Below are 27,926 nucleotides of genomic sequence, written 5' to 3'. Positions count from 1 at the left end.
GTCTCACTTGTTTATTGTCCAGATTTCACCTCCGTAAAGAACCACAGCCTGGACAATTCTGATCTTTTGTTTGTAAAGAAAAGTCGTTGCATTTAAAGATCTTTTTGAGCTCCTTCATCCTTGTTCTGCCGAGTGCCAGTCTATGTCATGTTTCTTGAGTGCTGGAACCTCAAACTTTTTACAATTCCATGTTTTTGACTTTTTCTATAAAGTTACTATTTTGGATATACGAGGGTTTTATACTAACAGTGAGACTGTTTACATGCACTCAGTAATCAGATTTTGTCAGTAATCTGATCAACACATTTACATGCACTTGAGTAATCTGATAATGGGAAACTCTGAAGAAGACGTGTCGTAAACGTAATGTAAAACTCAAACTTCACGACGCTGTTTTTTTTTTTTTTAAAGCATAACGCTGCTTTACCTGAACTTACATCGTCTAGAAGATGAAGAATATTCAAATCCTTTATTTCGGGTTTGGTTTCAGCGCCGCTCCAACAGTGTTTTGCTGCATCTCGCGACATCCACTGTCTGATCTCGCGCATGCGCAGACTGAGAAATCCGATAGAAATCAAAGTAAGAGTTCGCATGCACTGAGAAATCTGATTACTGAGCTAAAATCCAGCCTCTTTATCGCATTTCTTAATCTGACTTCTAGATAGTGTTTACATAACCATTTGAATAATCGGATAACTGCAGAAATCCGATTATGCCAGTTTTCAATGTAGTGTTGCAGATCACTGTTGCTTCAATTGATCTCGTTCGATGGTTTATTTGCATTTTCATAGATAAAATGCCCACATTTCTGGAACACTACATGATGTTCCAGTCATTTAAGCTTATAGAGTTTGTAGTACAGCACAGCAGCTGATTTAAAGGGCTGGTTGTTTAAAGGGGGTTTAAAACTGGGTGCATTAAAGCAGGGGGGGAAAAATGCATGAAAAGTTATGAATGTGAAATATGAAAGGGCTCTATATTCTCTGTGGTGTCTGTTTACAGATCAACAGGCTTCCTGAGGAAGATCCTGAAGAAGCGTCCTCATAAGGAGGCTCATACTCCAGAGGATGGAGATCTGACTATGGCTGCTGCTTTGGCTGAAAAAGCAGAAGGTACTTGCTGTAACACTGAACCACATCAGAATGATGAGCAGCGATTTCACAGAATCTTAAAAAGTACATTTTCGGCCAAACAATCACTTTAAATGCAGTGTGGTGACTGATGTTAATTTCTGTCCAAGTATGATGGTTTTGAGTTGCCAGACCAACCAGATTTTTTTTTTCTCTCTCTCTCGCGCTCTGTCTCTGTCTGTCTGTCTATATCTCTCTCTCTCTCTGTCTCTCTCTCTCTCTCCATCTCTTTCTATCTCTCTCTCTCTGTCTATCTGTCTGTCTGTCTGTCTGTCTGTCTGTCTATCTATCTATCTATCTATCTATCTATCTATCTATCTCTCTCTATCTCTCTCTCTCTCTCTCTCTATCTCACAGCTACCTCTCCCTCACGTTCACATCATGCTGAGCCACCCAGCGGGCGTATGATTCGTAACCCCACCATTAAGATCAGTCGGGCGACCCGAGTCACGGAGCAGTGGAACGCCTCGCTGGACAGAGAGATCACCAACGCTAACGAGCTTCGGAACTTGGATGAGTTCCTCGGAAATCAGGTCAGATTTAGCATAAATACAGCAGGACTGCACAATTTATCATTGGCATAATTGTGATCCAGGCCTTTGTAATATCTTGATATTTGGGATTGGTCCGATGTGCAGATGAGACCTCTAACAGATTACAGACCAATCCTGACCAATCACAGACGTTTCAGATGAGTTCTGTGGGTATTCTGATGAGTCAAAAATTGTATGTTATCCAACTGTTGTTCTTTTCAGTGTACTGCCAATAAGCTTGGAAGATAGTCAAACGATTGTTTTCAGGCTTATTGCAGTAAACAATATTATTGCGATCCAAGTTTAGTTACACAGTGCCACATGTGATCATCATCATCAGAGCCATTTTACCCTTCAGATGGCATTTTCTCTGATGAGAATATGGTTACCATATAATTAACTGGACTAGATTCTAATATTACTTAGTACTTTACAATAATAATGCGTTATAAGGATAATGCATTAGATTGGAAACCAAAATATTGCCAATACTCTCTACTGGAGAGCAGATCGTAAGTACTGGAGTTTTTGTTTAATTTACATATTCCTCAGCATTCTTTTGAAATACAGAAAAAATCTTGTTTATATCGCCTGTTAGATGCAATATTTTCTGTTGTATAGATTTTTGTACTAACCATTGCTTAGCATGATTGTTCAAGAGGAATGGTTAAATGAAAAGGGCATGTGACAGAGAATGAAAGAACACTAGTTCACCCAATTTCAGCATTTAAGTCATCAGATGTTTTCCAGTGTGTCTCTGACAGGCTACCAGGTATATATGGTCATTGCGAATTGTGAATTTCTTATTTTCTCTCTCGTGTAGGTGAATGATCTGCGCTCTAGGGGGAAGCAGCTATCTGCAGCGGAGCACATCTTCATCACAGCCACCATGCAGTTCAGAGCAGACATCAAAAGCATGTACTCTGTCGCTGTAAGTGCAGACAGCTGATATGTACACTATACACTAACTAATTGTTGATAATAATAACAATGATGATAATACATTAAACTTGCATGGCGCTTTTCAAGAACCCAAAGACGCTCAAAATAGTAATAGAACACAGAACACAGAACACCACGAGACAAACAAGAAAACACAGAGGCTTGACAGGAAAGTAGAATGACACACAGTGTCGAAGGCTGACCTAACATAATAAAGGCCAATTTATAGTTTATAAGTGTCGCTCAACAAAAAAAACTGTGGTCAACGCAGAGCTGTAGGCTTTTATAGTCCTGCGGCAACGACAAAACGCTGGAATAGAACATCATCTGTAGTTTCTATGAAAACCTGTATGACAGCGCAGCTAGTGAAGCTGCAGCGAAACTGCACAGAACAGTCTGAAAACAGCTGTTTAAATGTATATTGATCCTAGTTCTGAATAACTGGCAACCTGTTCTGTTTCTGAAAGTAGCAGAGCAGCAAGAAAGTAAACGCAGCTGCACACCGCGACCACAGCAACAGTGCAGATCGTAGAACTTTGAGTTTCTGTCCAATCAGAGTGCGCGACAGCGTCTGCGCCCTTTGAAAATTTATGTACACGTCAAGGTCTGCGACACCCTAGCAGACACAAATTTTGTCTCTTATGTCATTTTTTGTCGAGCGGCGCTTGTTACCTGGACTATAAAATATGCTTAAGAACGCTTAGGGCTCCAGCACCTGCAGGTGCAAGGTCATTTATGACTTTAGTCAAGGCAGTTTAAGTACTGTGGTGCTTACAAAAACCAGACTGCAAAGGTCCAAGAAGATTATTGCTTTCTAAATAAGGCTGCAGGTGTTTAGCAACAACTAGTTCAAGAATTTTAGATAGAAGTGGAAAATTTGAAACTGACCATTTATTTGCATTAGTTGGATTTTTTGAGAATCAAGAGTAACTGCAGTTGGTTTATAGACAATAGGAACTTGGCCAAGAAGCAGTAATCAAATAACAAGCATTGTGAGATGGGGAACCAGAGTGGGTAGACAGGCTTTAGTTAAGATGGTCGGCAGGTGGAAGCTTCAGGGACTGTAACAATATCAGCAAAGTGAGAAGAAACAAGAGTACTAAAAACAGAAAGACATGCAGAGAATGAGGCCCTAGATAAGAGTTCAAGGAGGGTGTACTAGTTGAAGAGGCCACTAAAGAGCTATTGATTTTCTCTCTAGTAGCAGGTTTGGTGCAGGTCCTCTGTGCTCCCACACCACAGAAATAACATTTTAGAAAGAATGTGTCCAAATTTGACTAATGCATTTGTTACAGCAGGACCAATCATCTGAAATAAAATGAATTATGCGACTTTCAGTCTTAATGCACAGCAGTTACACGAATCGTTACTTTATTGGCTACGAATTTGGAGGAATTAGCGCTTAAACAACTGGATAGATTTACGTAAATTGTACAGAGTACAAATGACAAGCAGGTAAATATGCATAAATACAATGCACAGCCACAATGGGTATAAGAAAGCATACAGTCATAACAAAGCATACATACAGTCGTAAGTTTGAACACCCCTGGTCAATTTCATGTTTTGTTGATAACACATCCTCTACAAAAGTAAATATGCCATTTTTCAGCACATTTTAGTGTACAGTTTTATTTATTGACTGAGTTTAACATTTTGGAAAAAACAACATAATATTAAATATACCATAACTTTTGTATAGGCCACATTTTTCCAATATGTTAAATTCCGCAAATTAACAGTAATTGTGCATTAAACTGTGCAGAAGTGTGTTTTCTGTAGAAGATGAGTACTTATGTTCATCTTTCTCTTTGCTGTCCTGCAGAAGCTGCGTATTGGCTACAAGGGCCTGATGAGGAGCTACCGAAACAAAGTGATCAGTTTAGCCGGAGAAAAGCAGAAAGGAGAAGTGCCGCTGGTGGTCAATCTGTTCCAGTCTGTGCTGGACGGCTTCATCAGAGGGGAAATCAAAAGAGAAGAGGCTGAACCTGCCAAGGTAGTAACAAAAAGATTAATAATGATGACAATGATAATCTGTTTATATGAGTACAAAGTATGTAGACACACACAAACAGTACAATAAACTAAGCGGAAGTTATGAGATAACGGTGGTGAATTGTTTCACATATTTAAATCATAACCCAAAGCCCAAAGTTTGTTTTTGGGTAAAAAGCATGAAACATAGAACATTCAGTCTGTGTTTGAATGGAATAATTAAAAATACAATCCAGTTCTATGAATATAAGCACAGAATAGGTTTGCTGTTCTAACATTTACCTGCATCTCTCTCAGCCCGTGAAAGGTCGTAAGAAGAGGCGGAAAAAAGACAAGAACGTAAGTAGCATCACGTACATAAACAAATACACGTAAAAGCCCATTAAAAGCATCCTGATACATCAAATTCCTTCTCTAACCATGAGCTGTTTTCTTCAGTTGGAGAGTCCACTGGACCACATGTTCACTCACTACCAGGTCAACATCATGCAGTCATGTGATCAGTGTACTTCCTACATCTGGGGGATGGAGAAAGCCTACGTGTGCAGTTGTGAGTATGCAGCCAGCGCTTGTTTCAGTTTGGTGTTGTACAGGTTGTACTGTCCATTCAAAAAAAGTAATATATTTAAATCTTTGATGTATTATACAGCCCTGTTTCCAAAAAAAGTTGGGACGCTGTGCAAAATGTAAATACAGACATTATGTGACGATGTGCAAATCATTTAAACCCTACATTTAATTGAAAACAGTACAAAGACAACATATCAGATGTTGAAACTGAGAGATTTTATTGTATTTTGAAAGATATATGCTTATTTTTAATATGATGCCAGCAGCATGTTTCAATGTTAAAAAAAAAAATGCTAAAAATGTAAAAAAAATAAATAAATAAAACACCTGGTGGAATATCTCACAAGTGATTAGGTTAATTGGCAGCAGGTCAGTAACATGATTGGGTATAAAAGAGCATCCCGGAGAGGCTGAGTCTTTCAGAAGTAAAGATGAGGAGCGGTTCACCACTCTGTGAAAGACTGCATGAGCAAATAGTTTAACAGTTCAAGATGGACTGAGGTCCTGTGGGCCGATGATTTAAAATCTGGAATTCATTTAGGAGATCATGAACACTGCGTCCTCCAGGCTAAAGACCATCCAGCTTATGCAGGCACAGTTCAAAAGCCTGCATCTGTACTGGTATGGTGTTGCATTAGTGGAACGGCATGTGTGACTTCCTACGTATCTCAGCCAAAATTGACACTTTGAAAAGCTCAATATGCTTTACCTGTGTAAAATTTTACCTGTTCATTTTGCAGCAGTTTAATCAATGTATACGTCCAATTTTTGAACATTCCCAGCTCTCTGCTAGTGAGTGTTTGTTTTCTAAACATTGTTTCTGTGTTTCAGATTGTAAACTTGTTTGCCACAAGAAGTGCCTGTCAAAAATCACTACTGATTGTAATACGTTCTGCTCAAAGAAGGTAAGACTTAGTCTTTTGACAAGACTCTTACTGCATTTGCATATCAGTGTCACCTTATTAGGATATATGATGTCGAGTATAATTAGGATTTATTGATGTTGAGTATAATTAACTGCAGAGTGTTGCCTGATGTAATGAATATTCAGCACATTTTAAATATTACCATAAGGGTAAACTCTGTTAGCAATATGGTGAAAGGTGGTTGCTTTGGTGTCTTGCGTCATTGCCGTGGGATTACAGGTGGTTGCTAGGTTGCTGCTATGTGGTTGCTATGATATTGTACCTGGTTGCTAGGGTGTTGCTGGGTGTTTGTTAGGTGGTGGCTAGACTGTTATTGTAGACAGGTGGTTGCCATGGCTGGTTGGTAGGGTATTTTTAGGTGATTGCTATGGTATTCCAATACTCCTACTTCCAATACATCCAGTTCTTTATTTAAATAGGCTAACATTTATGTTAATTAAATTGAGCATGCTAATTTGACTTGACGAACAGAGGCATGCATGTAAGCATAGCTGATACATACAGGTGGAGTTTTATTCGGTAACATACACGAGTGGATCAGACACAGCAGTGCTGCTGGAGTTTTTAAACACTGTGTCCACTCACTGTCCACTCTATTAGACACTCCTACCTTGTCAGTCCACCTTGTAGATGTGAAGTCAGAGACGATAGCTCATCTGCTGCTGCACAGTTGTGTTGGTCACCCTCTAGTCCTTCATCAGTGGTCACAGGACGCTGCCCACAGGACACTGTTGGCTGGATATTTTTGGTTGGTGGACTATTCTCAGTCCAGCAGTGACACTGAGGTGTTTAAAAACTCCAGCAGCACTGCTGTGTCTGATCCACTCAGACCAGCACAACACACACTAACACACCTCCACCACGTCAGTGTTACTGCAGTGCTGATAATGATCCACCACCCAAATAGTACCTGCTCTGTGAGGGTCCATGGGGGTCCTGACCACTGAAGAACAGGGTAAAAGGGGGCTAACAAAGTATGCAGAGAAACAGATGGACTACAGTCTGTAACTGTAGAACTACAAAGTGCACCTATATAGTAAGTGGAGCTGATAAAATGGACAATGAGTGTAGAAACAAGGAGGTGGTCATGATGCCTGATCGGTGTGACTATAACTTCTTATTAATCAACATGAGCTATTTCCTGTTTATTTACATGTTAGGCTGTCGTATTTCCTCATCTTGCCTTCTTGGCTTGCTGAACGAGGACATGTTTAAGCTATTTATTTTTTATTTATTTAAACTTAGTGTTTTATATTGTTAGAGATTGAATTTAGAAAATCTGAGATGTTGATTTACACAATTTGAATGTCTAAAGGCAATCAGTATTCCAAGAATGGGTGTGTTTTGATTTTTTTTTTTCCCAGTTTGTATCTAATGCACTCTCCTGTTGTCTTGCTGCTGGATCAGAATGAAGAGGATTGTGGTTCTCAGCACTTTGGCGTGAGTGTGTGCCATCTAGTCAGTGACAGGATCCCTGTTCCTGAGGTGCTGGAGCTCATGCTGGAGCATGTGGAGATGAACGGCCTCTACACCGAGGGCATCTACAGAAAGTCTGGCTCAGCCAACCGCATGAAGGAGCTCCGGCAGCTTTTAGAAGCTGGCAAGTCTTTACACCAACTGGTGTCTGCCCCCATAAACCTGCATGCACCTAATATAGACTTAATTTACTGTCCTACTTACTGTATCCATTTGGTTATCGCCAAGCTTTGGTGTCGTCTGTGAATGATTTATGTAAGGGGAGCCTGTCTGCTTCAAGGCATAAATGCCTTCAGTGTCTAGAGCTAGCTTTAGCATTTTATGGTCTGCTTCCCGTTATGTTAGCATTTTAGCTGTTGGTTTAATTACCCATTTAAAGGAGGAAATTCCATTCCTGCACAGTTAAACTGTTAAGATGTAAACAAAGTCTATCATGGTGGTTTGATGTGAAACGCTCTGTTCTAGAGTGAAAAATGTTCACAGTGGTGGTGATAGGAACCAGACGTCTGACGTGCCTCAGACATTGTTTTATGATACTTTTATTATTTTTTTAATCTATTCATGGAGGAGAGGTACACATAGGGCATTTAAAGGCAAAAGAAAACCTTTCCCCCCCAGATTTATCACTATTTTGCCCTCAGCAATCCATATCAACACATGAAGGTTCCCTGGTGTTTATGGATTGTAAATAAAATATTTCTGTTGTATAAACTGTGACCCCTGGCTCCTGTCACCACCACTGTGAATAAAATCAGAGTGAATAAGTTTCTCTAAAATGGACTATTTCACAACAAACCATGTTTATTTTACACATCAACAACTAGATTCTGCAGAAATTTTGAAAAATCGTTAGGATCCTCCTCTTATGCTCCAGGGTATATTTTGGTTTTTCCATCTGAATTTACATGAACAAATCATAAGGCAAATTATTCAGTAACTGCATGAAATAAATGTAAATTTTATTCTTTTTATTTATTTATTTATTTATTTATTTATTTATTTTAAAAGTTCCCCTCAAATTAACAGAAAATGTGTTTTATGATCACACATATTGCTATATGCTTACAATTTACTGCTGAAAGCCAAAAATCTTAGACACTCTTTGTGTTATTTTATAAAAATAGTTTGTACAGAGCAGATCACTGAAGAGACGCCATCTGTTTATAGTTTATAGCCCAGATTTGTGGAAAAATGTGTCGACTTTCAGTAGAAAAAAAATTGAGTTCAGCTTCTTTTATTATAAAGTTTAAAAATTACATCACCCATTTATTTGACTGGAAAGAAGACAGTTACAGCTCTCATACGACCCCCACCTTTAGAACGTAGCTTATGAAATATGAAAGTTATGAAGAATATGACAAAGTGCATTTTGGAACCACTGGTGGTCTCGAGGAGTTAAAGAGGTTAAAGACAAAAATTTTAGGCCTAATTAAAGCTCTGCCTCTGTTGATACAGTGTATGAGACGTTTCCTCATATCTGAGTAAAGCATCTGTTCATGCGCTCATCTGCTACAGTCTTTGCCATGTCTTCATCTCCAGATCCCCATTCAGTGTGTTTGGAGGACTACCCCATCCATGCTGTGACCGGTCTGGTGAAACAGTGGCTCAGAGAACTTCCTGAACCCCTCATGACCATCAGTCACTATAACGACTTCATCCAGGCAGTCGGTGAGTTTCACAGCACTTCCACTGTTTGTTCTGCTCCGGCTCACTGGAGCCAGTTAATGAAGGGTTGTGGAACACTGATCACCTGTTTCAGGTGAGCTGGCAGGTGGAATAGAACAGAAATATGGACGGGCAGAATCTAAGCTGCTGCTGTAGCTCATCAGTTTCTTTTGCACAATAAGCCCAGAGGTGTGGTGCTGTGAAATCGGGGCTTCGGTGGGAGTATTGTTTATATACGCTCTTAAAAATGATGGTGCTTCAAAGATTCTTTGAGTGCTCATGGTTCTACGTAGAACCATTTTCTTTACTAAAGAACCCTTTGCATGAAGTGTTCTTCAGGTTGATGGAGAATGTGCTGTAGATGATTCTATATAGAACCTTATTGAAAAGAGTTCTATATAGCACCTAAAAGGGTTCTTCTGTTATGATCCCAAGCTTGCTATCTAGAACCCTTTTCAAAAAGGTTCTACAGAGAACCATCTACAACTCATTGTCCATCAATCTGAAGAACCCTTTCACGATGCAGGAACCCTTTTAATATTCAGAGGGTGCTTTGAGTGCTCATGGTTCTACATAGAACCATTTTCTTTACTAAAGAACCCTTTGCATGATGGAAGCATTCTTCAGATTGATGGTGAATGTGCTGTAGATGGTTCTATGTAGAACCTTATTGAAAAGGGTTCTATATAGCACCAGAAAGGGTTCTTCTGTTATGATCTGTATTATGAAGGGTTCTTCGTGATTCATGGTTCTGTATAGAACCATTTTCTGTACTAAAGAACCCTTGAAGCACGATCAGTGTTAAGTGTGCTGTTTAGTTTGGCACGTTTTTTTTTCTCCCGATTTTTCCTCATATTTAGTCTCATTTTTCTCTCTTAGAAAAATCTTTTTTTTTTTTTATTGACACTGTTACAGCTTTTCTTATTGTTTTATGTTATCATAAGTCTCTGTCTCTTTCTCAGCTGCTCTCCACTCACTCTAAATTGTATTATCTGTTTTGTCAGATTTACCTGAGAAGCAGGAACAGCTACTTGCCATCTATAGAGTTTTAGAGGAGCTCCCTACAGCCCACTACAACACTCTGGAGAGACTCGTTTTCCATCTTGTCAGGTATATAAAATAAGATACTGTGAAAAAGACTAAATGCTTCATCACTTTTGTGATGCGTTTTGGCCATTTAAGAGCTGAAATCCAATTTTATTGTGCGATTGTCTTTCCAGGGTGTCAAGAGAGGAGAAGAGTAACAGAATGACCCCCAACTCGCTGGCTATTGTCTTCGCTCCCTGCATTCTGCGCGGCCCAGACAGTGCCGACCCCCTCCTCAGCATGAAGGACGTCGCCAAGACAACCACGTATGTCTCTGTTGTCCTGTAGCATTGAACAGAAATCACTAGATTTTTTTTTTTTTTCTTTATTTTGTGAGTCATGGTTTTCGGTGTGTATGTGAACAAAAAATACAATGGTATAATAAATACATGCTAATTAGTAAAAAAAAAATCATATGAAAATCAGTGTCATATAAATGTTATAGAGCGCTTTTTAAATGAAACAGTAGAAGCCATATCGCCCCCTACACTTCCTGTAGTGTATTACAGTCTGTCAGAATGACTGTGTGGATCATATGAACATTATAGAGGCTTTTTAAATGAAACAATAGAAGCCATATCGCCCCCTACACTTCCTGTAGTGTATTACAGTCTGTCAGAATGACTGTGTGGGTCATATGAACATTTATAGAGCACTTTTTTTAAATGAAATAGTAGAAGCCATATCGCCCCCTACACTTCCTGTAGTGTATTACAGTCTGTCAGAATGACTGTGTGGGTCATATGAACATTTATGGAGCACTTTTTTTAAATGAAATAGTAGAAGCCATATCGCCCCCTACACTTCCTGTAGTGTATTACAGTCTGTCAGAATGACTGTGTGGGTCATATGAACATTATAGAGGCTTTTTTAAATGAAACAGTAGAAGCCATATCGCCCCCTGTATTTCAGCAGAGGTAGAGTGGGGGTGTCTGAGTTCTGATTTCTCTCTCACCACTAGTCAGCCTGTCTGTTTGTGTTTTCTGCAGGTGTGTGGAGATGCTGATAAATGAGCAGATCAGGAGATACAATGAGAAGATGGAGGAGATCGAGCAGCTGGAGTACGCAGAGACGCTGGCCAAGAACCAGCTCAAACTGAAGAGGAATAACACGGTGAGCTCAGAGAGGATAAAGCAGCTTCTCAGCTACATGTGCATCGCTTGATTCCAGGCTTTTTAAACTTTGACCAAACATTCCTTGGTTTGTGTCGTGTCTGTCTGTTGCTGTGTGTTTCTGCCTGTGTGTTAGGGCTGCACAATGTGGACAAAAATAGTAGAATTGCAGTTTTATTGCTATATATTGCGTTTAGAATATTAATTAGATCTGAAACTTTGATTCAAACTCAAATACAGCCAAAGAACATTCTGTCCTGTCCAGACCCAACCCACACCATCGTTTTGAGTCCTTACACGACCCGTGCCGAACAAAATACTGTCCAAAACTGACCCGAAACTGACCAAAATGTTCAGAATAAAACCTGATAGAATAGCAGTGCTTAAAATTCTGCTCAGCGAAAATTGTAGCCATTGGGTCATCGATAAATAAAATCTTAAATTATTTATCCCAAACTTTTTTTTTTAGTCTGGATAAACTTCCCATACCACGCTGTTCTCATGCTGAGTGGTAGAGCTTGAAATACTTAATCGAGCCTGATGAGGTGTCAAGCTTGGGTCGAATTCAAATTTCATAGTTGAGTTCTCAGCCCACCTCCCACTTTTAACAGAATTTATAGTTTTAATAGTTAATAGTTTTTTTTTTGTTTGTTTGTTTTTTATCCTTTCTTTCTTTACTGTCAAAGCATTTTTAATCATGTATGCTGAAGTCCTGAATTTACTGCTGAGATTAGAGGTTTACTCAGACCTGATATTTTCGTCCGAACCCGACACAAAGTATCGCGTTTTGGGTCAGGAGCTGATCCAAGTACAAAATAATTCTGATGCAGACCAGCCCGTCATCACCCAAAGTGCAGAATACACTATAATAAAAGAATCAGGTGGACAAACTAAAAATAAGGCTGTTATTTTACATTTTTATATATATATATATATATATATATATATATATATAATGTTTTTTTCTTCACTATATAATAACATTTTAGATTATTTTTTGCTTTATTTGTCTGTGATGTAATGATGGCTGTTATTGTCATTAACTATAATTTAACCGTTGCTGTCCTTTAAGGTTTGTTTAACGCTGTGAGTGATAATGAGCCGGCTCAGGTCAGTTTTATTTTTGTTGGGCTTAGGTCAGTTTCTTACTCAGAACATGATGATGAGGTTTGGATCAGGTTCAAACAAAATGTTATCTGGCTCGAGTAAAACTTAATAGAGTTGGGCCGGTCTCAGATAGTTCTCGGGCTGTGTTCGGGTTCAGACCAAAGTTTCAGACCTGATTTAAAGCTCTGCTGTTCGGTGCTGATATAGGAAGATGGTAGCCTTAACCCTAAAACTCTCTTGCTTTACATGTTAGAAATACTTGGATCAGGGGTGCACAACCCCAGTCCTGGAGGGCTGGTGTCCAGCACAGTTTGGCGGTTTCCCTGCTCAAACACACCCACTTAACCTGGCAATTAACAGAGAAGTGTAATCAGGTGTGTCGGAGCAGGTAAATCACCAAACTGCTGGACACCAGCCCTCCAGGACCGGAGTTGAGCACCCTTGACCCCTGAGAAAAACGTAGACTATTTTTAGCCAAATAAAATATTAAAGTCATTTTGGCTCGACTAAATTTTACTCTCCTGAATCAATAAATGGTTTTATTTCCCACGCATCCGTTTTCTCTGGAGTTTCTGCATCATGGCCCTCAGTTCTAAATATTGTCAACAACTCAGGAATGCAGCCACAACATGGCAGATATCACAATTATGATTAACATAAGGTATATTGTGCAGCCCTTGTATGTATATGTGTGTGTGTGTGTGTGTGTGTGTGTGTATCGAAGCATTATTCTGTCGGTGTGTTTTTCAACCAGCTCAATGTTTTTTCTGCTTTTTGTGTTTGTTTTCGGTCTCTGTAGAGCTGGCATTTACCCCTCAGGTTTACCTCTCCTTACAAAGGAGTGGCGGTATGTATTTTGCGCTGTGCAGTCGTAGTGTGTAGTGTGTGTGTGTGTGTGTGTGTGTGTGTGTAGTGTGTGTGTGTGTGTGTACTAACTCCCACTGGACTGCATTTCTGTGTGTGGTGCTCTAATGTGGTTGCAGCATGTGATGTTTTACGGCACTAGTTCTGGTTTTGGGATGTTTTTGTTGGATGGCATGATTTCTCACAGCTTTCTCTTCAAAGTCATGCATCAGTTTAAAACTTCTTTTTTCATTCATCTGAGGCATTCATTCTCTTTTGTTTCTTTTCTTTCTAGTCTTAATGTAAATTCATATACTGGTTAAAAAAATGGAAGTATTGTGATCTTCAGTAATATTTTTATTCATCCCTCATTTGCATGCAGTATTGGTGTTGGCCAGAAGCATACTTCACGCAAATACGCGAACACTTCAGGCTACACAACCTCAATTTTGTCATTGTGTTCTATAATGTGTCATATCAAGGGCTCTCAAAGTTATTATTAAAGTTTTAAAAATGCACAGTTATTAATTTATTAACACATTGTCCTAGTTTGACCCTCTTAACCCATCCATAGAAGTGCAGGCAGAAGCCCTGCTGTAATGCACCGTATGTTGCGCTGATAGAATCTGTGATTGAAGCCCTTAAAGCGATACTTTCAGTAGTCTGCGCTGGACAGTGCTTTTAGGAGACCTATGGATAAATCAACAAGCAGCAAACTAACAAAAGCAACAGCAATGTGGGGCTCCAGCTCCCCTCAAAAGCCTCCACTCTAAAAAGAAAGCAAGAAGCTACTGTTGCAGCGGAGTTTGAATAATTGACCGTATATATGATCTGTCTTCGCTGTTGGACAAAAATCTAAAAAATGGCAACTTTTCAGGAGAAGAAAAGCAGCTTCTTAACCTTTAATGTAAGTTAATGTGAAAAGATATTATTACAAGCAATTTTTTTGGAGCTTTATCGAAAAATTAAAACGAGATGCAAAGTTGTGTTCCTGCAGTGTATCACTAGATGTCGTGATGAGAATTGGTAACTTGGAAAACCACGTGGTTTTCATGTTCAGGTTCGTGTTAACTCTGCTTTTACATGATGAAAATTGTTATTGAATTTCAAAAAGTATTAAATACATTCTGAGGACGCTTTCTTTATCCATCACATAACAAAATTCACTGTCTTTTTAATAGACACAATCTTCCTTTAGGGTCAGATTTGCGCAGTTGCGATTAATCATGATTAATTGTGCTGTTTTATATAGTTAATCATGATTATTTTTCATTGTTTGACACTTTTAGTCATAACACACTTCAAAACAGTGCAAGCGGTGTTCTAAGCGTTTCCATAAGGGGCGCTTTAGCAGGCTCAAAAGAGACTAAATACTGTCGATCACTGATAGAAAGTGGGGAGTGTGGCCTGCAAAAATATCTTTTTCAGTTAGCAAATATCCTTGAATACTGAGGTTTATGACCGCCGCAGTAATGTAAGTGCATGTTAAGTTTGTAAAACAGGCCGTACGTTTGCAGTGCTCTGGTCAGGCGTTAAGTATGTTTCTGGTCTAAGACTTCACTAACACCCTCAGTTCCTTTGTATGAGCCTCGGGCTGAGGATTAGTCATCCTTTTCATTTACTAACCAGAATGGAGTGGTCTTGGTTCCGATTGTTACTTGGTCATGTTATTGTTCTAAGTCCCATGTGTCAAACACAAGGCCTGCAGGCCAGATCAGATTCCCTGACACAATCCTGTCTGGCCTGCAAAAGTATTTTAATTTTCTGTTAATATTAGCCTGTTTCACAATGTGCTGTACTACAGTCCCCAGCATGCACTGCAACATATGCGCTCTGACTCTCCTACCCCAACAGCAGTCTGTGGGTCAGCGGTTACACCTCAATTCTACACAATTCTACACAGTTCCGCACCAGTCATATCACCAAATGCACTAACTGCATTTCAGCTTCAGTTCAACCCACATTAACACCAAACGTCAGCTCAGCATCTCAGAAACTGAGCCCAAGTATTAACGAACTTGCAGCAAAGGAAGGGTGGCAGGCGTCTCGTTCATGCAAATAGGCAGGATTAAAAGACTGAGCTCCTGGGAACATTTAAGTTTTGAATTTTTCAAATGTCCATATAATATTTCAAGGTCTACAACAAGTGTCTGTATTTTACTGTTAATGTTTTTGCATATTTTGAATAAACAATGGGTGTTTGGGGTTATTGCCCAACATTAATTAAAAATTAAATTTTTTGGGATTTGTTAACATTTTTAAATTTGGCCATTTTGCTGGTTGAGTTTGACAGCCCTGTTCTAAGTAATGCCCAGGTGCCCTTTTAGTTTGGTGACATTACAGAGTCATGAAGAGGTGGAGAAATGTCCTGACTGTTAATAAATACTATTACTAGTTTTGAAAGGTGAATAAATCTAGACCAATAAATTGTGTTAAAGAGCCCCTATCATAGATTTTGGGGGGAAAAAACATATTTCCTCACTTTTTTTAAATGAAAGTTTGATGTGTGGAACTCAAGTTTCATTCAGTCCCCAGTCCGTGTATGGAAACTAAGCTGAAAATCCAGTTAATAAACATATTGTCTCTGCAGCCTTTAGCCCCGCCCATTCCAGCTGAAGTTGCAAGGTGTTTCAGATTGTAGTGGTTTTTGAATGAGGTAGAGCCAATCAGAACTAAGATCATTTAAATGTGTTGATCTTAAAGACAGAGTAACAAAAACGGTCTGTTTAATTCTCAGGCATGAAGACAGTTTGGAAAATGATCATGCAAAAATGAATTATACCAGTTTGCGGTAAATAAACACTCACTAATGTCATAGGAGGACCTCAGAGACACAAAAGAAATAAGAAAAATGTAGAGTATGGGCCCTTTAATGGCACTGGTTGCCTGCATCACAATATTAAGTTTTATTTTAATACATTCTCCAACAAATACAGGTGACAGGTTAGGATCACTTGCAGACAGGAATATGAACCTCAAACGGTTCAGTGCAGTGGGTTGAAACTATGAACTTAGATTTTTTTTTTTAACACCCTTGACTGGAGTTGTTAATAACACATTGTTGGTGTCTGTCTGGGCTGCAGATGCGGGAGAAGCCTTTGTCCGATCTGAGTGTTGTCCCTGAGAATGAACCACTCGACTCTGACACGGAGGCGGAGAGGAATCTGGTGGAGCGGATCAAGTCCATCAAACAGGAGAAGTACGTATCAGCACCGATTTAAACTCTGACATTCTGACATGATGCTTTATTAAAGTAATAAATATCAGAGCGTTACAGTGGTTTTTACCACAGTTAAGGTGTTTTGGGCACAAAGCTAAGTAAAAAAAATCACTGTTCCTCGTACAGGGAGAGGATTACTGCTCATATAAGATGCTGACAGAATGAATGCTGAAATACACCAATAAAATTTTAATAATTGTAATAAAAATATATTTCCACCAAACACTGTAGTTCTTTCACAGTAAGCTGTAGTTGCTGAGCAGTATAACCTGGGGCTTTACTACAGAACACAGATATGTGTGGTCATATATGTATGTATATTGAGGATTTTAACTTCAGACTATCAATATTTCTATCAAAATAATTTTTTAAATTAGAAAATATTGTGTTAATTATTGCCCAGGCCTAATTTGGATGCCCCCCACAAAAAGGATGTAATAATTTTGAAAAAGGATGTAATAATTATTTTTTTTTTATCAAAGAATACAAATTTTAATTTTGCTCGGGAAGTTCAAGATTTTTCTCCGTATCTGCGGAACTTCTGGCCAATCAGGTTGAGGCTTTATCGGCCTCAGTGGCTTGCACAGCTGGGTGAAAAGGAACTACAGTGTCTGGCTCCGAAAACTGCAGCCTCCTCCGCCAGATCAGTGTGGTTTAGGTTATCATGACCACAAAATAAACTAACATACACTGTACTGAGCCAGGCGGTGATCGATCTGCACAGCAGCGCATTTAGTCAAATGAACCCACTGTCAAATCGTCAAAACTAAGCATCTGGATGCAGCCTATCAGAGTAAAGTTGATGGAGGGGGCGGGGCTTATGCTGCGGACACATCCACACTGAAATGTTTTTTTTTTTTGGAAATTCTAAATTCTGGTTGTGATTTTTGGGGCTTATTTTGAAAATCATATTGGAATGTATTCGTGAAAGGTATGAATATCACACCACTCGTTTTGAATGAACAATGTGTGTGTTCCAGAGAGGACCTGGCCTGCAGGCTGCCGGATTTGGAGCAGCCCGGTTCGGATCAGGAGAACCTGGACTCCGAGGCCTCGGCCAGCTCGGAGAGCCTGCTGGACGACCGGGCACTCAGTTCGGACACGGAAGGTCAGTATTAAGGTACAGAAACCGTGTCTTTTTTTTCTTTTCCCAGCTGTTTCTAATGTGGCCCTGTGGAGTGACCCATGTGTGGCTGCTGTCCCTGTTTGTGGTACAGGTGTGGACAGGACGCTGCTGATGCAGTTAAAGAGGGTGGCAGTTCCGGCTGCTCTGTAGCAGGTTGTTATCTAACGTGTGTAGAGGGTGGTGTGGGGTTTACTGTGGATGCTGGTGCATGTTAGGGGTTGTGTTTTGTGTTTGGCATGAGTTAAAGCATGGTGTCAAATTCTGTACGACAGTTTTTTGTTGGTTGTTTTTTTTGTTTGTTTTTGTTTTTTTTGTTTGTTTGTTTTTTAAGGGAAATTCTGCTGATTTAAATAAATGGTCAACCTATAAAAAGTCGAGAAATGCTCCATTCTAGAGAAACATGGCAAGTCAGAATTGTTCAGTGGTGGTGATGGGAACCAGACATCTGAAAAGTTTAATGCCTCTAAAACCAACTCTAAGACTAAAGTGCTGCAGAGATTAGCATTGACCCTCATTTAACGTTCTGAATTCAGTTCATGAAGACTTTGCTAATTAGCTGATGAGCTGAATCAGGTGTGTTTAATGAAACAGTGTTCTGAAGTCTGTTTTGGCCCATGAGGACTGGAGCCGGACACATGCTCTAAAAGATACCCCACAGAAAGTTATTACATGAAATGGTTATTAATACGCTGCCTGATGGCCATATTCGTGTTGTGCCTAAATGGCTATATTTGTGTGGTTCCCCTGGTTCCTATCACCACCACTGTAAAGAAATCTGAGTGTCTACAATCAACCCTTTCACACCAAACCACTCACCTTAACCACTGAATTATGCAGTAGTTAAATATTAGTGGAATTCCCCTTTAATGTGTGTGCGTGTCTGTTTTTGTGATCTAACGGTGGTTCTCAATCCTGTTTAATGTAAATATTGTTTACATTAGTTTCAAAGCATTTTGTTCTCTCCCCAGTTCATACAATCCATATGTCATCACTGTCCGAAGAAAAACAAACATCTTCTTTTTTCCATTTTTACTTTTCCGCATGATTTGAGGCAGCTGGCCTTTACATTGTGGGAAATTTTCATAATGAATTGACCAACAGAAATGCTTCAGTAATGCTTGGACTAAAACCTCTTTACATTAAATTACATTAAAAGTAAAGAATATTTCTGCCCTCTCCTGTGAAGTAAATATGTTGGAGATACTTGTTTTTCTTTGGACACAGACAATATGGAAACAGTATTAATGTATACGCCAGGGCAACCCAAATGATAAGAGCCATTTTGTCCTTTCAGCAGAAATCAAGCCACAACATTTTATGTCCATTTTATTGAAGTAATGTTTTACCATCTTGGCTGTAAATCTGTCTCAATATGTGCTGATGTACTAGCATAGACCAAAAATATAGTATAAACAAAAAAACACAGACTTTGCTCTGCTTTAAGGTTTAGCTCAGCTGTAGCCGTTTTTGTCGCGTCTCCGACAGGAAACTTTTCCTCAAAGTAGAACAGTTTCTTGTAAAATGTCTCTCAACGTTGGACTTTTTACGAGGCTGAAGTCGCTTCTCATTCACCAGCTTCTTGTTCGGATTTTCTCGTTCTACCTTAAATGGTGCCTGAGGTGCCAGAATGTAACTGCTGCAGCATTTAAGGTGAAACGGGAGAATTCAAACAAGAAGCTGCCGAACAAGAATCCGAGTTTTTAGTGTTCGATAGTTTCTTATTGCAGATTAAACATCAGGAAACCAGCTGGAGAGATTATAAATGCAAATAACTCCATTTGTCTCCAAATTATCGATGTTTGTCTTAAATCTTTCTCTTTGCCTTTTCGTTAGCTACTAGCTAGGCGAGATTGTTAGTTGCGTTCCTATGGTGACCAGCAGTCTGTGCGCCAATCTTCAGGGTTGAAGGTTGGTGAATAAGCAGTTATACATTAACTAAACTGTTAAAACCGTGTTGAACAATCAGCAGAGCTTTATTTAGCTGCAAAGGACGATTATTTTATTTGTACCTAAAAATCTGATTCTGCTGTGGAGCCGCAACAGGGCAGTAAAAGAGCCGCATGCAGCTCTGGAACTGCATGTTGCCAATTCCTGGACTAGGGTTTACATTGAATAGTCGACTAGTCCACTAGTGGGCACTGCGGGCAGCAGTTGAGGACAGTGCCTGACATGCAGCGATGGTAAAAAGTGCAATGAACAGACATCAGTTTTTCTGCTAAACACAAAGAACGTTATTAGTGTGGCTGTGAGATTGAACCAATTCCACCACAAGCTGTGTGCGACTGTGCTGACATAGAGCAGACAGTGTAGGTTTTGAGAGGGAAAATGAAACTTTAAAAACAAAACAAATTAAAATATGATCCCTTTGAGTTGAGTCTGGCTAAAAAACACAACTCTGGAAGAGACAAAGAAGCCAGAGGTAGAGATTGGGAAACACTGTTAGCGCAGGTGAAAACAACACACACAGTGTGAGGGATGGAGAACCACTACATTAGGGGATCCTCTCTGAGCATGACTTCTTGCACGACTCCATTGTGGTTTCATTCTGTGTGTTTGTTTTGCATGTTTTTATTTTCCTGTCACCTAGACCAAACTGTTTCCTTTGTTTCCAGGGAAAACGACAGCCGTGCCAAGAATTCCCAAACCAGCTTCTCCTTCCAAATCTGCAAACTCACCCTCTACCCAGCAGAGTTCATCAGTAGGAGAAACCTTCAATCTCTCTCCGCCCACTTTCTTCCCCTCCAGGGACCTACTCCATCGCCGGCACCCCATCATCCCCCGCACGGTCCGCCTGCCCCCAGGCGTACTGACCCACCCGGCCGTCCAGTCGCTGCCGCCCCGCAAAGCCCAGTCCATGACGCTTGTGCAGAGACGGCAGCAGCCTGGGCGCCGCAAAGACAGCATCCAGTCGCTTTTTATAGCACCCGGGACTGAGCTCCACTTCACTCCTGACTCAGACTCCGCTTCCTCCAGCACACAGGACCTCCTAAAATCACCCAGACGCTTCTCAGACCCAGATATCGCTTTAAGCGAAGAAGGACTTTGATTAACAGGTGCTGAGCCCCTCTGTCCAAAGCAGGGGTTTCAAACTCTGGTTGTTTTTGGTGCTCTGTTGCACCTATTAAACTTGGTAAATCAGGTTTATTTGATTTGGTTTAACTTGGTAAATAAGTTAAATCAGGTTAGTTTGAGCAGGGAAATCACCAAACTGTGCTGGACCCCAGACCTCCAGGACCAGAGTTCGATCCCCTGCTATAAAGGGCCATGGCACACTGACCCAACCCACTGTCTGAGCTGTGCTCTGCCTACAAATGTGTTCTTTTATAGCTACTGTTGCCAGGTTGAACAAGCTTGGACCTAATGAGAAACTGTAGAACAGACTCAGTTTATTTCACAATACCTACATTTAGAGACAGTTATTCATTCAGGCTAATGAGAAACTGTAGAACAGACTCAGTTTATATCACAATACCTACATTTAGAGTCGGTTATGCATTCAGCCTAATGAGAAAATGTAGAACAGACTCAGTATATATCACAATACCTACATTTAGAGTCGGTTATTCATTCAGCCTAATGAGAAACTGTAGAACAGACTCAGTTTATATCACAATACCTACATTTAGAGTCAGTTATTCATTCAGCCTAATGAGAAACTGTAGAACAGACTCAGTTTATATCACAATACCTACATTTAGAGTCAGTTATTCATTCAGCCTAATGAGAAACTGTAGAACAGACTCAGTTTATATCACAATACCTACATTTAGAGTCAGTTATTCATTCAGCCTAATGAGAAACTGTAGAACAGACTCAGTTTATATCACAATACCTACATTTAGAGTCAGTTATTCATTCAGCCTAAAGAGAAACTGTAGAACAGACTCCTATAGAGTGTCATTAATTAATTTCAGTTGACATCAACTTTAAAAATTCTCTACTTCTCTTTATATTTCTCTCACTGAGTAGATCGGCTTTATTGATATAGCTCAAGGCAACATCTCTTGCTTTTTGGCTGTCCATTCAAACACGTGCCAAGTATGAAAAGGAAAATGTTCCATATCTCTTACAGTAACTTCCAACAACTTCAGCCCTCCTACAGTAGTTAACATTGTCTTCAGTAAAGACAGTGGCGATATATACAGCTATGAAAACTCAAAGGATGGCAAAAAATATAACACCAAAACACTTAGACGTTCTCACTATACATAATATGCATCACAATATTTAGTTTTTCTGAAGTTTGAACAGCTGGAATAGAGAGAGAAGAAACATTAGTGCCACATTTTGAAAAATAGTATCAAAATATAGTAATAAAATGACTTTTCAGCCTTTCACACTCTAAATCTCGTTAACCAGGGCTAATTTTGCACTCAGTTATCATGAAACATGCAGTTGGTGGCAAAATAATTGTTTTGAACAAATAATCACACTTTACATTTGCATATTTTGATCAACTGTGCTACAGTTTCTCATTATGTTGAACAGAGTTCTCTAAAGCTTGTCCAACCTAGCAACAGTAGCTATGAAAGTCAGTATTTGTGGGCGGAGCATTGTTTGGCAGGTCAGTTTCCCAACAAACTCTGTTCTAACATTGAGAGCTGGCTTCATACTGTTCTACCCAGAGTCAATAGAGAGAAGATGATTAACACTCAAAAGGTTTGGATTTGTTGCCATATATTGGGTCAGTGTGCACTAAGCTTAATGAGGACGTGAGGCATTGTGGGATTCCTCTCATAAAAACTGCTCTCGAACTCTTTCCGGTTGAGGATGATTGTCTCACCAAGCACTTTTTTCTGTAACTATATTAATATGTGGGATTTTTTTAATATGTGGCAGAATTTGTACTGCGGCCACACAGGCAATATCTCGAACCTGTGTTTTTATGCTTCATTTGTTTTTTTTTATTGTACATGAAAAGTAGCAGGATGTTGCACCTTTCCATCTTTTTCATGGACATCTTTTAAAAGAAAGGACGTAACGGATCGACTGGCCTGAGCACGCGTGCCTTCAGCATACTAATGTTTGTACTGTAGGAACCGCTTTACCGTTTCCAGCGAATGGAGACGAACTACGAGGGCACGGACGTTTGGAAATCGCTCGATAGACGGAACACTTACATCCCAAAGTGGCCATTTACTTGCTGCGAAGGAGATTGTGGACTTCTTGGCCCCTCTGGGTTTCTTTGTTTAATGTCTAATGAACCATTTTTAGCTTAGCGGAGAGCAAAAACAGCACAAGCCACTTTTCTCTCTGATGAGATGAAACGTTTGCCATACAGTCTTGGATATTTTAACCTAGCATTCTCTTCCTCTCTGATCTACCTAGACCTCCTCCAGCTTCTTTTCCTCCTTTAGTCAGCAGCGCTGTGGGTCCGTGAGAATGTCTGAGGAGAGTTGTGTAGGGCGGCTGCCGTACGGTGGCCAAAGCCACTCGTGTTTACTAATGTCACATGTTAAACCTGCTGGTGTTTGTAGTCCTGTTATGATGGTGTGACTGGTTGAGGATGAATGATGTTAATTATTATGTTTTACAGGACTAGGACCGTTCTTCATGCTTGCTTTTTTGCTTATGTTTCATATTCTTGAGTTACAGATAATTCTGCTTTGCATTTAATGGACAGATTGGACTAATTATTTTCTTACAATACAATTTGTACTTGCTGCAGACGAGTGTGGCTGTGTTTTTTTTTTTTTTTCTTCCATATTACACTACAGCAGTGTGGATCACTCACCATAAGGAACAACCTCAAGTGTATATATATCATCAATATCTCATGATATAGCACTGCCTTAAATGAGCTATTGCATATTGCCATTATACAGAGCTTTCATTATTGATATTTGTTAGTATCTAGTGTGTTTACATGCACTTAAAAATCTGATAACCGCAGAAAATCCGATTTTGTCAGTAATCCAATCAATGTGTTTCCATGCAGTTGAGTAATCAGATAATGGGGAAACTCCAGGTCTACATGAGTCAGGCAGCAATCAGATTTCTGCTTTGCAACCAGCCAGTAAACTCACAGAAGACGTGACATAAACATTGCGCCACTTTACCTGAAACTATGAACATGCGTCATCTAGAAGATCAATATTTAAATTCATTTTGGCAAAACTTAAAAGTTTTTCAATTTTAAATATGTTTGTGCTGGAGAGGTGCATGCAGGTTGTTGTGTCCCCAAAGATTTATCACAATTTTACCATCATCAACATTACATATAAAAAGTATGACAAATATGACTGTTTACATCTCAACCACTTAATTATGCTGAGATTTTGAACCGAACAGTTGATTTAACTTACATGTCACCTAGTTTCACCTCTAATAGTGATTACAAAATCCAAGACCAGAAACTCGACTCAAGGTCTGGATTTGAAGGTCTTAAAGGGGAATTCCCCCAATTTTTCATGATTTCTGAATTATTCAGTACTTGAGATGTAAACAGTCATTCAGAGTGGTTTGATGTGAGATTGTAGAGGAACGTAGAGACTCTGATTTCTTTACAGTGGTGGTGATAGGAACCAGGGGTCGCCATGACTACAACACAAATATAGACATTTTATTTACTATCCAAAACCACCAGTGAACCTACACGAGTTTTACATGTAATGTTGATGATGGAATAATAGTACTTTGCCTTACAACGCCATTCATGTACCCCTTCAGCATGAAGGGATTAAAATCAATGGACTAAAATTCATTTTAAGCTAAAAAACTATCATAAAACAGTGTCTCAGTCATCAGGCAGTGAATTCATAACCATTTCATATAGAAACTTTCTGAAAGGGAGCTTTTAGAGGTGGAAGTCTGGTTCCTATCACCACCACTGTGAACAACTCTGACTCAGTAAGTTTCCCTAGAACAGCATTTCACACCAAACCACTCTGAACGACTCTGTTTACATCTCAATTGGTTATATTTTGAAAAATTGGTGGTGTTCCCCTTTAAATTTACTCCAAGTGTACTGAGGTACGTCATGCTTGTAACTGATGATCTAGAGGCACTGGAAAGCAGAAATCTAATAACAATATTTGATTTATTAACAATGAATGATAATTTAGGCCTTCAGTCACTGGTGTTACTGATCCTCATTGGTGTTACACATAATAAAGGAACACCAGAGACATTTTAATGAACAATGCATTTTACAAAATGTAGGATACAGAGCATCAAACCACATGTTGTCAATCATGGAATATCCACTAAAATATGGAATTTAATCCATTTGTATTACATTTTTTCACAATTACCTCAGAATAAAGTCGGTCACACCAGTGACTTCAGCTAAAAGCTTCATATGAAATCATGAGCTAAATGAGAAAATCTCTGATAACTGAAAGACACAGTGGACTCACCATGAGCTTTTCTTCATAGATCCTCAGAAAACAGGTAAAAGGAAGTCAAGTGATGTCATCAGTGTGACTTTTATTTCAAAATAAGAGATTTTTTGTTACGCAGTAACACCAGTGACACGACTCCTGGGGACAACTTTCATTATATATTTTATAATATTTATTTGCCATTTGTTTTCTTTATGTCATTTAAACCATATATTTCATAGTCATGTATAGATTATTGTAGTTAAAATAGCAGAAAAATGTGTTTTTTTTTTCTTCAAAATATGGCCTCAGCCTTCACACATGACTGTGAGGACGAGCTCTTCTGTGGTGCTTGGAATTCTAAATGACTGTTTTAAAAAACAGTATTGCTAAATTGAGGCTCAAGAAGGTGTAACTGTTAAAATAACTTAGTTTTATTTTAAAATGTAAATAATTTGTAACCCTAAAGTTTTTTGAGTGTAATATATCTGTAAATGCTAGGGACACAAAAATGGACGTTTCTGTAGAATGACCTATTTGTGATCAGTGAGAAAAATAGTTCCATTTAACAGTCTATATGGTCTGTCTGTTGCTAGGTTACAGGTGAATAAGGTGCAGTGATGATTTATGTGCTCATTATTTAGATATGGGGTCTCAGTGCCAGTGCTGGGGGATGTTGGCTGAGTCTGAAAGGTAATGAATGCTGCCTAATCAGTGTTCTGAGGCGAGCAGGTGGACAGAACAGGACCGACTCACATGGTTAAACGCTGCCTGCTGAGGTGCTGAGTGACCAGCACGGAACCTGATACTGGTCTAATCTGTTTTTTCAGTAGGGTAGGTAGCCTACACTCTTAAAGACGGTTCCTCAAGGGTCTTTTAGTAAAGACAATGGTTCTATATAGAACCACGAACACTCAAAGAACCATCTGCATGCTTAAATGGTTCTCCTCATGGTGAAATGGTTCTTCAGATTGATGGAGAATGTGTTGTATATGGTTCTGCTACTGTTACAATGTCAAGCTTGTATACAATAGAAGAACACTTTTCAAAAAGGTTCTATATAGAACCATATACAGCACGTTCCCCATCAATCTGAAGAACCTTCTCATCATGCAAAGAACCTTTGAAGCATGTTCATGGTTCAATGTTTGATGTACCATCTTTTGTAGGCAGTGACACTTCAGTGCTTCTTCAACATGGTTATAAAATGTTCAGTGTTTTACACTCTTAAAAAGATGGTTCTTCAAGGGTTCTTTGGTAAAGAAAATGGTTCTGTATAAAACCATGAACACTCAAAGAACCCTTTGCATAATTAAAGGGTTCTTTGCATTCTGAAAGGGTTTTTTAGACTGATAGAGAACGCACTATCAGTGGTTCTCTATAGAACCTTTTTTGAAAAGGCCTCTATATAGCACCAAAAAAGGTTCTGCTATTATGATGGTCAAGCTTGTAACAATATAAGAACCCTTTTCAAAAAGATACAACACATCAATCTGAAGATGAGGTAAAGAACCCTTTAAGCATGCAAAAGGTTCTTCTAATGTTTATGGTTCTACATAGAACCATTTTCTTTACTAAAGAACCCTGGAAGAACCATCTTTTTAAGTGTGTAGCGTTCTTAAAGGACATTTTTTCTGGTTAAAAGATGCTCTTGGCTAAACTCTAAAGCTGGCAGTGAGCTGTAAGCAGTCTGGTACCGGTTCAGTTGCAGGTACCTTCACCCCGGCGCTACCTTCTAACGCACTCACTTTAGAGATGGCTGAGGCAGCCAAGGCACTGAGGCAGCTGCCTTCAGCTTCATATTACCCATTGGCTCTCAGCCAATCACCCTGCGATGTCAGAACTGAGATGCAGCTGAGCATCACAAATGTGTTCTCTCCTAGCTACTGTTGCTAGGTCGGTCAAGCTTTACAGAATCCTGGCAAAGAAATAATTCAATCTAATGAGAAACTGGAGCTGAGTTTGCTGAAATATCTTAATTTAGTGAGTTTTAGTGACGGTTGTGCGGTGGGTAGTGCTGTTGCCTCACAGCAAGGAGGGCCTGGGTTCGAATCCCCGGCTGGATGACCAGCATGTTCTTTCTCTATCTGTGTGGGCTTCCTCCCACAGTCCCAAGGCATGCATTCGGACTAATTGGAGATGCTCAACTGCCCCTAGGGGTGTGAGTGCGTGTGTGTATATATGTCTGTCTGACCTGTGATGGACTGGCTTCTGCCCAATGACTGCTGGGATAGGGATACCCCCAGCGACCCAGAAGGATGGTGGAAGGTCATAAACAAGCTAGAACACAAGTTAGCAAAATTCAGAGTAACCTGCTTAGTTTCTCTTAGCTATAAAAGTGGGTGAAAAATCGCTACAGTGCAATATTTTGGGTGTAAAAATAGTATTGATGCACGGAGGAACCAGTGTTAATATTTTGTTACTCAATTTTGAATATGTCAACATGTATTTAATCCCATTCTTAGACATAGAGATCACTGAAATGCATTTCTGTCTTGATCCACCAGATGGCGCCGTTTCCAAATCTTCTGTTTAATTTTGTTTGATTTAATTTCCAGGGACATTAATGCTCATTAATAAACATTTCTGTAAATGTGCCAGTTTGGCTCATTTTAGCTGTAGCCCCTGGAGAGGTAGACAAGAAAAAAAATAATAATAAAAAAAAAAATACATAAATCCTTGATGATACATATAACAAGACGTCATTTCAGAAGCGACGTCTGTCAGTGGTGTTATAGTGATGTTTCTGACTGTTCCTAACAACAATATACTAATAAGACTCCTAACATCACATTCACTTGCCCCTGCAAATTGTCGTGAATAAAGAATTTGTTAAATATGTAAGAATAAAGAGTGTTGAATATTGTTTATCT

At 39.4% G+C, this 27,926-nt stretch overlaps 1 protein-coding gene across 4 annotated transcripts in view; it reads left to right on the top strand.

Annotated features, from left to right (window-relative positions):
• LOC118818750 (unconventional myosin-IXb) overlaps window positions 1–21,183 on the top strand; it is a 129,517-nt gene extending 108,334 nt beyond the window's left edge. Inside the window, exons 27-43 of one of the 4 annotated variants that reach the window (XR_005008108.1) lie at window positions 1,003–1,112; window positions 1,488–1,663; window positions 2,487–2,594; window positions 4,431–4,601; window positions 4,898–4,939; window positions 5,039–5,150; window positions 6,002–6,075; window positions 7,504–7,696; window positions 9,112–9,240; window positions 10,242–10,347; window positions 10,458–10,589; window positions 11,313–11,436; window positions 13,342–13,389; window positions 16,469–16,584; window positions 17,586–17,725; window positions 17,823–17,884; window positions 20,344–20,380. Coding sequence is in view for 2 of the 4 variants with exons in the window: in XM_036586122.1 (XP_036442015.1) it covers window positions 1,003–1,112; window positions 1,488–1,663; window positions 2,487–2,594; window positions 4,431–4,601; window positions 4,898–4,939; window positions 5,039–5,150; window positions 6,002–6,075; window positions 7,504–7,696; window positions 9,112–9,240; window positions 10,242–10,347; window positions 10,458–10,589; window positions 11,313–11,436; window positions 13,342–13,389; window positions 16,469–16,584; window positions 17,586–17,713; window positions 20,344–20,777 (2,203 nt within the window). In the remaining 2 variants the exon portion in view is untranslated. Of the gene's footprint in view, window positions 1–1,002; window positions 1,113–1,487; window positions 1,664–2,486; window positions 2,595–4,430; window positions 4,602–4,897; window positions 4,940–5,038; window positions 5,151–6,001; window positions 6,076–7,503; window positions 7,697–9,111; window positions 9,241–10,241; window positions 10,348–10,457; window positions 10,590–11,312; window positions 11,437–13,341; window positions 13,390–16,468; window positions 16,585–17,585; window positions 17,726–17,822; window positions 17,885–20,343 lie in introns of all 4 variants that reach the window. The other 3 variants (XM_036586124.1, XR_005008109.1, XM_036586122.1) reach the window with 3 other exon arrangements.
• The last annotated feature ends 6,743 nt before the right edge of the window (window positions 21,184–27,926 follow it).

The sequence above is a fragment of the Colossoma macropomum genome, unplaced genomic scaffold (genome assembly GCF_904425465.1).
Source record: "Colossoma macropomum unplaced genomic scaffold, Colossoma_macropomum, whole genome shotgun sequence".
NCBI lineage: Eukaryota > Metazoa > Chordata > Actinopteri > Characiformes > Serrasalmidae > Colossoma > Colossoma macropomum.
Note: the sequence above shows the minus strand (reverse complement) of the source record. Positions and strands in the feature narration are given on the sequence as shown.